Source organism: Amphiura filiformis, chromosome 6 (assembly GCF_039555335.1).
Source record: "Amphiura filiformis chromosome 6, Afil_fr2py, whole genome shotgun sequence".
In the NCBI taxonomy this organism is placed as follows: Eukaryota; Metazoa; Echinodermata; class Ophiuroidea; order Amphilepidida; family Amphiuridae; genus Amphiura; species Amphiura filiformis.
Window position 1 is genome coordinate 4,851,394 of NC_092633.1, and position 13,763 is coordinate 4,865,156.

Here is a 13,763-nt window from a genome sequence, read left to right on the forward strand (position 1 = left end):
TTCATGGTTGACCTAAAAAAAAAAAAAAAAAAAAAAAAAATCAAGATATTTTGTTATTTTTAATATGAAAATTGATAATTTGTATTCATGTCATAGTCTATCCACCAAAAAAACGTTGACAACGTAAAGAAAGTAGCAAGTTTAAAAAGCCCCCACCTCGGCTCACTTTTTGAAACTTGGTCCCATTTGTAAAAGATACTGATTTAATCTTTGTCATAATTATCAACTTAAAACATTTCCAGAAGTGTTATGAATCTTTAATGTGCCGATGCGATATTAAGTTGTTAGCATTCTGGAACGATCAGAAAGGTTATTATGTTGTTCTTGGCCAATATCCTTATGTTTTGTTTTATGATAATTATTAAGTTCATGACCAATGATTGAATTAAACGAATAACAAGTAGGCATGTTAATGACAATGATACTATTGTTTAAACGTTAAAAACACCGATTTGCTGTTGATATTCAAAATGGGACCAAGTTCCAAAAAGTGAGCCGAGGTGGGGGCTTTTTAAACTTGCTGCTTTCTTTACGTTGTCAACGTTTTTTTGGTGGATTTTCTTTCTTTTTATGAATGTAGCCAAGCAGCTCTAAGCTTGGAAAGTCATCAGGCTACGAAGTACTCCATAAAACGAATAAAACGAAAAATAGATGTTTGAAATTATGTTATCCTTGATTTATGACAGTACAAAATTTTATAAAACTTTATCAGCCGTTTATTTTTAAAACTTGCTGGTCACAGCTACCGCGTGACTGTAATGTTAATAGGGATACATACATTTTAATATACTTTAATTATTCAAGGCAACTAAGAAAATGTAAATATGGACAACACATACCCAATGTTGACGATGCCAGCGAGACACAGAGTCCGATTTACTTCAAATTGAAACTATGTAGCAAGGCTTATACTACGGAAGCGTCTAAGTGCCATGACTTAGCAAGATAATTATGTTTTAATGATTGTGGTTTTTGTAGCCCTGCGGGGCAATCTAGTTGGATATCCAAATTTCGTGGTTGATAGTTCTTTGTAGCCCTGCAGGGCAATCTAGTTGGATTTCCCTATTAAGCGGCGGTTGTTGGCGTTTTTTCGCGGTTTGTAGTTTTAATTTCCCTCATTCTTCATGCCCTACCCTCTATCGGGGGTTAATTTTTAGTTTAAGCTCGTCGGATAACTATACTTTTCGGTGTGTGGTTCTTTGTAGCCCTCTTGGCAATCTAGTTGGATATCCAAATTTCATGTTGATAGTTCTTTGTAGCCCTCTGGGCAATCTAGTTAGATTTACCTATTAAGCGGCGGTTGTTGGCGGTCTTTCGCGGTTTGTAGTTTTAATTTCGCTCATTCTTCATGCCCTACACTCTTTCCCTACACGTCTCTCTTCCGCTCTGTATGATAACTATACTTTTCGGTGTGTGGTTCTTTGTAGCCCTGCGGGGCAATCTAGTTGGATATCCAAATTTCGCGGTTGATAGTTCTTTGTAGCCCTGTGGGGCAATCTAGTTGGATTTACCTATTAAGCGGCGGTTGTTGGCGGTCTTTCGCGGTTTGTAGTTTTAATTTCTCTCATTCTTCATGCCCTACCTCAATCGGGGTTAATTTATAGTTTAAACTTGTTGGATAACTATACTTGGCGGTGCGTGGTTTTTGAAGCCCTGCTTGCGGCCAATCTAGCTGGATGTCTCTATTGAGCGGCGGTTGTTGGTTGTCTTTCACAGTTTGTGGTTTTAATTTGTTGGATATCCAAATTTCACAGGTTGTGGTTCTGTGTAGCCCTGTGGGCCAATCTAGTTGGATATCCCTAGTGAGCGGCGGTTTTTGGCGTTCTTTCGCATGGTTTGTGGTTTTAATTTCTCTACTTGTTCAGGCCCTGGACTCTATCGGTGGCTAAATTGTCTTTTAAACTGGTTGGGTATCCATATTTCGCGGTTTGTGGTTCTTTGTAGCCCTGCGGGGTAATCTACTTTGACATCCCTATTGAGCGGCGGTTGTTGGCGGTCTTTCGCGATTTGTGGTTTTTAATTTCCTTCATTCTTCAAGCCCTGTAGTCTCTAGGGGGGGGGGGGATAATTTATAGCTTAAGCTTGTTGGATAACCACACTTCTTTGTAGCATGGTGGGGCAATTTAGGTGGATATCCAAAATTCATGCGGTTTGTGGTTCTTTGTAACCATGTGGGGCAATCTAGTTTGACATCCCTATTGAGCGGCGGTTGTTGGTGATCTTTAGCGGTTTGTGGTTTTAATTTCCCTCATTCTTCAAGCCCTGCTCTCTATCGGGTTTCCGTGTGTATGTGGTCATGGTGGTGGGGACAGTCCCTCCTTGCAATTGGCATTTGGGTATTTTTGCCGCTTTGCTAATTTGTCTTTACGTATGACTTTAATGGCCTTACATATTTGGTTGTCTCTTTTTTGTTTCGTTTTTGTCCCTGTTGGCCTTCCATACTAGTGGAACAATACTTTTTCACACATATATAGACAAATCCAAATACACGCATTCCTACACCTGACTAGCAGCCTTTAGTTGGGTCCCCGTCGGCTACAATGCATCCAAAATGTGAAATGATTCGGAAATATCATGATCGTCAGGCATGGTGAAAGCATCTGCATGGTGAAAGTAGGCCCTAGGCCTAAATGTGAATAAAAAATCAAACATGTTTGTTTGATGAAAAAAATATAATATCACAATAGCAATGGATGTTCGAAATGGTGTTATTCTTGATTTATGACAATAAATTGGTTAATAAAACATTTAAAAAAAAGGTGATGGGAAGTTTCAACTTGAGCAAAACTTCTTAAGTGGATTAGAAGTCCATGTCCTTAACCACTTCGCCACGTGGACGCCTCGATAAAACAACGTGTGAAAGTGGAGTATTTATTAATATGAATGTATGCTGTGGTCCGGAAAGAATAAAAGAATTGTGAAAAACTTGATTTTTTTGGCGAATGGGATCCAGAATTTGTATGTAGGGTATCCAGGAAAATGCTAGGGTATATTTTGAAAGTGAATCTCAAAAAGTAGTGCGACAGTGACAGCCATGTATGGCTGTAGCAGTGACGAAAGATTCTGGATATCAGTATGATTAGCTATGATTTGCCACTAATTTTGGCTATGAAATACCGCGTGAAATAAACAAGAATGTTTGTTTATTATGAAATAATCGGATTGACTGTAAGATTGGTGTAACTTTTTTAATTAATGAGTTATTAAAATATTACACTTTGGACAGTAAATAAGATTTAGCATGGTTTTAGATATATTTTGTACTCAGCGAAAAATATCATAGAACAATAGCGTTTTGTTTCGTGTAAATATAGTCTTGCGGTGCATCTGCTTATTCTTCTTTATCAGTCGTTTTTTTTTAAAACTTGCTGGTCATGCTACCGCATGACTCTAATTAATGATTTCAAAATGCATTCCAATTCAATACATTTTGAAATCATTAATAGACTATGACATGAATACAAATTATCAATTTTCATATAAAAAATAACAAAATATCTTGAAATTTTTTTTTTTTTTTTTTTTTTTTAGGTCAACCATGAATGATCCTGGCATTTAGGTCTAGGTCCAGAGACACTACAAAACCGAAAAAATAAAAAACTTTAAAAAAAAATTAAAATTTTTTTTTTTTTTTTTTTTTTTTGTGCATTTGGTACCGGTTACCGCCCGAAAATTGCGGCGGGTACCCGGTACAAAATTACCCGAAAATGCCAGGCCTAGTTTCCATAAGATGCGCCGCGCATGCAGATAGGCGTCGTGTACATGCGTAGCATATCTGTGCATTAACAAATTGCGCGATATGCAACGCGATGCGTTGTTGCGCGCATGTACCCTGCTGGTACAACAAAGATTTTCTTTCCTTTTAAATTTCAAACACGAGTGGAATTAGTCGGGTATCTACCAGGCTTTAATGTGCATCCCCCCAGGACTCTACCAAACCAACTTTTTTAGCTTCCTTTTATGGTCCTATAACACATTCAAGATGTTAACAAAAAATAGTTCCCGGCACTCCGGCCATATTCAAGGTTATAGGTCAACACAGGGGTCAAATTTCAAAGTTGCTCAAATTTGATTAACAAGCACATCAAATTATTCCTCTCATTGCAAGGATTCAGAAAAAGTATAGTTTGACCTACCTGCGACATACCGTTCTTGAGTTATAAGCAAAAAGGTCAAATTTTGGGCGGTGGTCAGTGTTTTTGGCCACACAGGGGCCAAAAATTAAAAATGCTCCAATTTAAACGAAATTGGTCTCAAATTGCTTGTTATGTAACAATAAGTCAAATAAGGAATAGTTGTAACCATGTAGGATGTTTCGTTTCCTAGGAAACGTCACAACATATATAGGTTGTGGTCAATAGGCTGTAATGGGGGATTGACCTTTATGGCCAATTTTGTCAATAACAAAGCATTTTAGACAGTGCAAACAATTCCTTTTTTGACTTGCTTTTGCATGACGAGCAATATGAGACCATTTGCGTTGAAATCGGAGCATATTTAATTTTTGGCCCCTGTGTGGCCAAAAAAAACTGACCACCGCTCAAAATTTGACCTTTTTGCTTATAACTCAAGAACGGTAAATCGCAGGTAGGTCAAACTATACTTTTTCTGAATCCTTGCAATGAGAGGAATAATTCGGTGTGCTTGTTAACCAGATTTGAGCAACTTTGAAATTTGACCCCTGTGTTGACCTATAAGTATAACCTTGAATATGGCCGGAGTGCCGGGAAATATTTTTTGTTAACATCTTGAATGTGTTATAGGACCATAAAAGGAAGCTAAAAAAGTTGGTTTGGTAGAGTCCTGGGGGGGGGGGGTGCACATTAAAGCCTGGTAGATACCCGACTAAATAGTGAAATAAAATCGGTAAAATATTGCAGTTGGAGTTAACAAATCTGGATTTTCATTCCTTGTATTTACAATGTATAACAAACATAAGAAAGTACAAACATATCAAAAAAACTCAATTTCGCAAAAGAAACAACGTCTAGAGTACACAGCCACGTTAAAAGGGCATTTCGTGATCCACAGCATCATCCCCCCACTTTTCACAAAAAAAAGTTGAGATTTTTATATCACTGGAAACCTCTGGCTACATAATGTTTATATACAAAATATTTGTTGCAGATTAATTCGTTTAGCAAAGATATCGTGAAATTTCGTTCTGGACATACAAAATTACAATACAACACATTGTCTATGGAGCAGTGTAATACACATAATCGTGCATAACTCGTAAACACAAAATCGGAATCAACTGAAATTTTGGGAATAAGCTTTTTTCGTGGATATCTACTGAAAAATGTCATAAAAAGAGGATGCTAGGATCACAAAATACTCCTTTAAATTTAATATTCTTCATAAAAACAGCGAAAATTTTAATGTAAGTTCTTGTTTGTCTGATGATGTGTGGTGCACGTGGTATTGTACTGGTTGGCAGGGATAAAATTATGATCATCAAGATGAAACACTTTTTAACTTTAAGGACACAATTTTCTCAGTTTTCCCAGCCATTTTGTTTGTAAACTCATTGTTATCGATGTGAGTCATGTGACCCAAAGTACCGTAAACACCCGGGTATAAGACCACCTTCGGCTATAAGCCCACCCCCTAAAACTAGTTAAAATATTGTCAAAGTTGATCTTTCTGGTTGGAATTTTCAACATAAATTTGAAACTTATGTTTCAGGAAGGTAGGGATGTTAAAATTAAAGCACTTTCATTTATTATAGAACATCATCAAACTTACGATTTTTTTCCCTAATGGGCCAGAGCCAAAAATGGTCATCACTCAATCTAAAATTTAGAAATTGTCACAGGAGTGAATTTCTTCTCTGGTGTAATAGACTACTAACCAAAGATTATGAATCGGCAAAAAAAAAGTAAAATTTGCCTGTCAATTTCGGACTGCAAGCAGTAAAATAAAATGTACCGCCCTCTTGGTGTGGCGGGACGGAATTACTAAATTTGATGTTACTACATATTTAAAAAAGATAGGATTTTTTTGTTTATGGTATTATAAAGGTCTTCTGTATAGACAATTTCAGCACTCAAAAAAATTCAGTGGACTTCGTAAAAATAAAGAAATAAATTAAAATATGTGTAAAATTCAGTCCCGCCACATTTTGAGGTGATTTTTTTACGTTCCGGAAGGGACGAGAAAAAAATTTTTAGTCAAAACTTTCCAAAATATCAACTATTATGGTAATAAACATTCCTAAGTACACAAAAACTACTTCTTTTTCAGGCCTTTTGTGGTAGGATGCCAGCAATAATGCTATTTTCAGGGTCTGTGGTGTAAAACATGGCCCTGCCACATTTTGAAATGATTTTTGTAAGTTCAGGAAGGGATGAAAATTTTCTTTCTCAGTTAAAATTTTGCTATAATTTTTCATTGGAAGTGAAAGAAAAGACAATTCCGTCCCGCCAAATTGACATGATTTAAAAAAAATAAAATGAGCGTACTATAAAGAGGGGGGTGAATTTTATAATTCCTTCCATAACAAAACAAGGATAGTTGAAGTTAATACCAATGTTAGAAACAAATCTCGCAGGTTTTCTCCGGGATCTCCGGTTTCCTCCTGCTTTCAAAATCGGTGATTAGTTGTTTCGTTATCAAAACTTCCTTCACCCAATGGAATTTGGGGAGCTGCAGAAAATGTGTGGATGTTACAATCTAAGTGCGGATAGGTTTGCGCCAGGTTCGGCTGCAACTAGCCTAGTTGATGCGATCTGATTGTGATGATTCACCACGCAGCGAAATTACAGCACTTTGAATCCTCTGGAAAAAGCGCTATATAGATTCCGAAATTTATTTATTTATTTATTTTATAAAATAAACAGTCACAGAGCTACAATTTAAAAGGTCTATCACAATTCCGTCCCGCCACAAACGGGAATTTTGGCTCTGGCCCTAATGTGAAATCAGGGCTGTCAACTTTTTGGAATTGCTTGGCGTGAGACAGTGGCGAACCGGGATTTGCCGACTACAATGTTCATTTTGACCCATGATTATTTGAGCCGTGGCGCTGAGAATCTGAAAAGTGGGGGGGGTGACGATGCTTGAGATTTTAATCATTTTCCAGCTTTTTGCGTGAGATTTACTACCTAGGCGTGAGATTATACTACATTGGCGTGAGACCGTGAGAAAGTGACCCAATGCGTGAGACTCACGGCCAATGCGTGAGAGTTGACAGCCCTGGTGAAATTGTTGTGTTAATGTTATCAAACAATATAATAAGTCTTTATTTTGTCGCATGTGAACTGAAATTCACTAGTATAACATTTTTCTTTCCCACCCCATCAAATGTCTCAATCCAGCTAATCTAGCTACTGAATTCAATGGCGAATAAACAGAAATCCAGAGTGCAAGTGGGCGTGCGCCTGCGTCCAGCATTACGCCCAGAGGACAGAGACAAGAAGCCATGTGTGAATGGGCTGGGAGCTACATCTTTGGAGATTTGGAACTGGAGGGATAGTCAACAAACCATCAAGTATGATTTTGATGCGTTTTTTGACAAAGAGTCCACACAGAAACAGGTGTATGAAAGCTGTGTTAAGCCACTGCTGCTGCATACATTGAATGGTCAGAATGCTAGTGTGTTTGCTTATGGACCAACAGGGGCAGGTAAGGTTTATGAAAGCTGGATTTTGACCAACTTCACCAAAAAATATTTGAAATTTGGGTGAAAATCAGGCTTTTTATGGGTTTTTTTTTAAAATGAAGCATTTTTTGACCATTTTTGGTACAAATTTCTCAAAGTTGGTCAAAATTCAAAAAAATTAAAAAACGGTTCCTAGATATTTTTTATCTAGCTAGTTTTTAAAAATTAGTCAAGAATTTTTTAGTTACGTTTAACGAAAAAGAATTGGGCCAAAAAATTTTTTCTTGGGGGGGGGTAATTTTGGGCCCAAAATTAGCATTTTGGCCCAGATTTGACCACACAGATGAATTTATCAAGTCTTTACCATTCTAAATATGTATACTTTTATATACTTTAGACCAACAATTTAGCAGTTATGAAGCTCGAAAATTTCCATAATTCCAGGGTTAAGACCAACCTTAAGCCAGTGCTCGCAATTGCAATTACACCATGTCGGTGTCGAATAACATATAACATATTGCAAATACTTCTGGAATTTGCCAAAAAATGACTTACCATCAAAATGTATGTACATGCGGAATCACGTTTTATATTTTGACACATCACAAAATAAAATAACATTTATCCTCCTCTTAACTTTAATTTATCCATACAATTGCATTTCTTATTTTAATGCTCTAACTCACTGTTCTATGACAGGGAAAACTCACACCATGTTGGGAACCGACGTCAACCCTGGTATCATTCCACGCTCTGTAAACGGGATATTTCACTCAATTCGGTCAAATCGATGGAACAAACCAGATGGAAATCAATGGGAATTCAAAATCAGCTTCTCATACATGGAGATTTACCAAGAGAAGGTTTGTTGTACTTAACCCCCTGAACACTACTGTCTTTCTAACAACGACTGTGATTGGTTAATGACAAGAGATATTCAGTTGAATAGCCAATAAGAATACAGTTTTGAAAATATTTCACCCATTCATTTTAAATGATGACATTATTCTTACAAGATCACTGATTGGTTCAATAACTGAAACAACATCCATTCTGACCAATAGGCGCAGTGATGTGCGCAGAATCTTGGTCAAAAATCAAGTTACATCCACACGGAATAAAGCAATTCGTATCGTGGTAACTTGTTCGCTGACCAAGATTCTTCTTTCTGCCCAATCCGCAGGGGTTAATTACATGTAATTGTCAGAGGTTTTGTTGGTCTTCCCATGCAGTTCATTATTATAGCTAGTTCTGAAACTCATCAGGCAATAGTTGTTGTTTTTATTCACTATTAAAATATATTCCTAATAGTAAAATACAGTCCAACCTCTCTTATCCAGCCATGGTGGGACCAAGCATTGGCCAGATAAGTGAAAAATCTGGATGCGTGTCAAATTATGTAATTCTGCATTGAATGTCTGAGGCGAAAGGCTACTTAAAATGGGGGTAATTTAACATTTGGAATATGGTATTTGAGTGCTTTAAGCCACATAGGTATGGGCTTCTAATGCTTCAGTGCATGAAAGTAGGCTCTCAAAGCAAAAACATGTATACTCTGGTTGCTTTATATGAAAAAGGAATTACTATCAAAACCACTAATCTATCCAGTTACCCCCTGCTGATGCCCTATTATAGCGCTATCAACATGGTGTGAAAAGTGTGCCAACAGATTCCATAATACCATTATTACATAACAACTTTCTATCTTTTGGCCTGTCTACTGTGGTTTATCATTGGGGTGGGCTTGTCCAGCTGGGAGTGGATTTGGCCAAAAGGGGTAATTACTAGTAAGTGGTCCTGGATAAACATCCCTTTTTCATCGAGCAAGAGGACTATATATCTATGAAGATCACATGTCCAGATAATAGAGAGATCTGTATAAAAGAGGTCCAGATAAGGGATGTTGGACTGTAGTGATGTTTGTAATGGAAATATTAGCACTCTCAGAATAACATGTTGGTATGTTGTTGTTTTTTACTTGATTCTAGGTTTTTGATTTGTTGGAGCCTAAGCCACATGATCTACCCATAAGACAGGATAGAGACAACAATATATTCATCCCTAATCTGTCTGATAAACAAGTAACATCAGTGAAGGAATTCCAAACATACTTTGTTCCAGCAAGTAAAAACAGGTAGGGCTTGTACACTGCAAAAAATATTTTACTCTTGAAACATGAGTAAAAAGGTCACAACCAACTCAACAGTTGAGTAAAAAATTACTCAACACTGAGCTCATATAGGTCACAACTCAACAAATGAGTACAAATTTACTCAACATGAGCTCAATGTTGAGTAATTTTTACTCATTTGTTGAGTTGTGACCTATATGAGCCCAATGGTGAATTTTTACTCAACTCTTGAGTTGTGACCTTTTTACTCAATGTTGAGTAAAATATTTTTGCAGTGTATTATATTAACATGCGGGTGTCGACTGCAGATGGCAAGTTTTAAAAATAAAAACATTTTATTTTAATTCAAATATTTCAGAATTGTGACCTTCCACCACATAATGAGTGTGAAGTTACAGGTTATTGGTACTTTTGAAACGCTGTGATATTTTGGGGTGAGGAAAATCTGGAGCTAATACTTCAGAAACCTGCGCTAGCTTCTGAACTACTTCGGAAACCTGCGATAGCTTCTGAATTCCCCGTTCTGATTATGTAGATCTCAATCACTGCACCATTGGTTAACTTGGTGCAATGGTTAATGAGAAATATTATAAAAAAACATGCAGACATCAAGGCATACAGGATGGCATACTGCAGTAGCGATCATGTGATGAGAAATTGTGAAGAAATACTGTTGGCAGGAGATCTTGACAATACAAATGACATTGAAATAAGAAGTCAACTCTAATTTATTTAATAATCATGATTTTGGAGGTAAATTGTAGTGGTGGTCCTTCGGGAAAGTACATGACGTATCATGGTTGTCCATCATGAATTTTAGACAAAAGGATTAGTGCATGCTTATTTTGAACACTGCTTGTGTGCTGCGAGTGATTTACACTGATGTCTCTCAGATGCTGCGCTAACTTGTGCCATGGGGTAGCAGGCCCAATTTTTTAGCTTTTGGTGCACAAAATTACCATTTAGAGGTTGCTAAAGGGTCATTTGAACTCTTTATTTTGTTGTTTTGGATACATAGTTTCACAAAATTTCAAATTGTTGACCCCTTGTTTGAAAACCTAGCACTACCCCTGATGTGTCTATAATTATCTTTGCTTTTGTTAGAACCACAGCTGCAACCAAACTGAATAACAGGAGCAGTCGCAGCCATTCCATACTTTTGTTGAAGGTAAATATAAATAATCTTATATGAGAATAATTCAACTGCATACACAAACAAAACTAGATACAGCAACTTTGTGCATTGATGTCTAATTGAAGTGAGTAGTCCCATTTTAACCGTATACTCCAGGTTTTCTCTAAAGGGTAAAGCATTATCTATTTATTTATTTATTTATTTATTTATTTCTTATTTAACCTGGGGTGACCAATCAATGCACTGGCACTGTTCTCCCTTGGTTCCCAGGTGGCACAAGGCCATACATATAATACCAGGGCCTAGATTTCGCTCCTGTTTGCGAGAATCAAAAGCCATCAGAGTCGCTTCACTTACTGCATGATTCAATGAAAGAAATTGATTCTCGCAACAAATGTTAGGAGAATCATTACGAGAATCGATTCGGTGATTCTCGTCGAATCTGAGGCCCTGAATACACAATAAAAACGACATATAAAACATTATATCATACGATTGCACATATTACAACAAATTACATCAAGAGCAATACAATAAAAACATCATTTAAGGCATAGGTCATATGATTGCACATTACATCAAAAGCATCAAGGAAATATATATAACAGTAGAGAAAAAGTTTCTTTTTTTTTATGACAAAACACAATGGATTAAGATCTTTGAAGATGAAGATCTATGAAGATCGTTGTATAGTATGTTGTAACAAGTCAGGTCATTTCATGGGCGAGTCAAGTCATTTCTAGCAATAGCTCGAGTCGAGGCAAATGACTCAAGTCACTGTACAATCTCTATGGGGAAAATGTCAAGATCCGAGTCAAGTCATTCCATTTTTGAAAAGTTGAGTTTCAAGTCATGACTCGTTACAAGTCTGATGTGTATACAACATTGACTAAAACTTGGAGAGTGTGCAAAAAACATCGCAGGTGACCAATGCATAGAGCTTTTTCTTTTTCAGTCAATTATAATCAATCCACCCAAACTAATCCATCCTAGCTGCATAATAGATGGTGGGAAATAAACTAATGACATATTTTGGTAGCTTTTACAACATGATTTTTCCCTGCCAAAGATATTGGAAGCACACAACTATAATTGTGTAAAGTGTATTTTTAATTTCCCACACCATATATTCCCATGCATGATACATGTATCTGTTATTTCTATTCTATGGCATTGCCATGGCTAAATATTTTTTTGTATAGATCCAGAAAACTCAGACACAAGCCCCTTACCGCAAGCAGCTGGGCAAGATGTATCTAATAGACCTGGCTGGAAGTGAGAACAACAAGAGAACTGGTAATCAGGGTATTAGGTAGGTTCATAGATAACAGCAAGAGAACTGGTAACCAGGGTATTAGGTAGGTTCATAGATAACAGCAAGATAACTGGTAACCAGGGTATTAGGTAGGTTCATAGATAACAACAAGAGAACTGGTAACCAGGGTATTAGGTAGGTTCATAGATAACAACAAGAGAACTGGTAACCAGGGTATTAGGTAGGTTCATAGATAACAACAAGAGAACTGGTAACCAGGGTATTAGGTAGGTTCATAGATAACAACAAGAGAACTGGTAACCAGGGTATTAGGTAGGTTCACAGATAATAACAAGAGAACTGGTGATCAGGGTATTAGGTAGGTTCACAGATAACAAGAGAACTGGTAATCAGGGTATTAGGTAGGTACATAGATAATAACAAGAGAACTGGTGATCAGGGTATTAGGTAGGTTCATAGATAATAACAAGAGAACTGGTAATCAGGGTATTAGGTAGGTTCACAGATAATAACAAGAGAACTGGTGATCAGGGTATTAGGTAGGTTCACAGATAACAAGAGAACTGGTAATCAGGGTATTAGGTAGGTACATAGATAATAACAAGATAACTGGTGATCAGGGTATTAGGTAGGTTCATAGATAATAACAAGAGAACTGGTAATCAGGGTATTAGGTAGGTTCATAGATAATAACAAGAGAACTGGTGATCAGGGTATTAGGTAGGTTCACAGATAATAACAAGAGAACTGGTGATCAGGGTATTAGGTAGGTTCACAGATAACAAGAGAACTGGTAATCAGGGTATTAGGTAGGTACATAGATAATAACAAGAGAACTGGTGATCAGGGTATTAGGTAGGTACATAGATAATAACAAGAGAACTGGTAATCAGGGTATTAGGTAGGTACATAGATAATAACAAGAGAACTGGTGATCAGGGTATTAGGTAGGTTCATAGATAATAACAAGAGAACTGGTGATCAGGGTATTAGGTAGGTTCATAGATAATAACAAGAGAACTGGTAACCAGGGTATTAGGTAGGTTCATAGATAACAACAAGAGAACTGGTAACCAGGGTATTAGGTAGGTTCATAGATAATAACAAGAGAACTGGTGATCAGGGTATTAGGTAGGTTCATAGATAATAACAAGAGAACTGGTAATCAGGGTATTAGGTAGGTTCACAGATAATAACAAGAGAACTGGTGATCAGGGTATTAGGTAGGTTCACAGATAACAAGAGAACTGGTAATCAGGGTATTAGGTAGGTACATAGATAATAACAAGAGAACTGGTGATCAGGGTATTAGGTAGGTTCATAGATAATAACAAGAGAACTGGTAATCAGGGTATTAGGTAGGTTCATAGATAATAACAAGAGAACTGGTGATCAGGGTATTAGGTAGGTTCACAGATAATAACAAGAGAACTGGTGATCAGGGTATTAGGTAGGTTCACAGATAACAAGAGAACTGGTAATCAGGGTATTAGGTAGGTACATAGATAATAACAAGAGAACTGGTGATCAGGGTATCAGGTAGGTTCATAGATAACAACAAGAGAACTGGTAACCAGAGTATTAGGTAGGTTCATAGATAATAACAAGAGAACTGGTG

At 36.9% G+C, this 13,763-nt stretch overlaps 1 protein-coding gene across 1 annotated transcript in view; it reads left to right on the forward strand.

The window, feature by feature from the left end:
- LOC140154857 (kinesin-like protein KIF22-B) overlaps positions 1-13,763 on the forward strand; it is a 44,524-nt gene that overhangs the window by 2,325 nt on the left and 28,436 nt on the right. The window contains exons 2-6 of the mRNA XM_072177505.1: positions 7,320-7,626; positions 8,303-8,466; positions 9,592-9,737; positions 10,839-10,902; positions 12,072-12,181. Of these exons, the coding sequence (XP_072033606.1) occupies positions 7,341-7,626; positions 8,303-8,466; positions 9,592-9,737; positions 10,839-10,902; positions 12,072-12,181 (770 nt within the window). The 5' untranslated portion in view covers positions 7,320-7,340. The remainder of the gene's footprint in view (positions 1-7,319; positions 7,627-8,302; positions 8,467-9,591; positions 9,738-10,838; positions 10,903-12,071; positions 12,182-13,763) is intronic.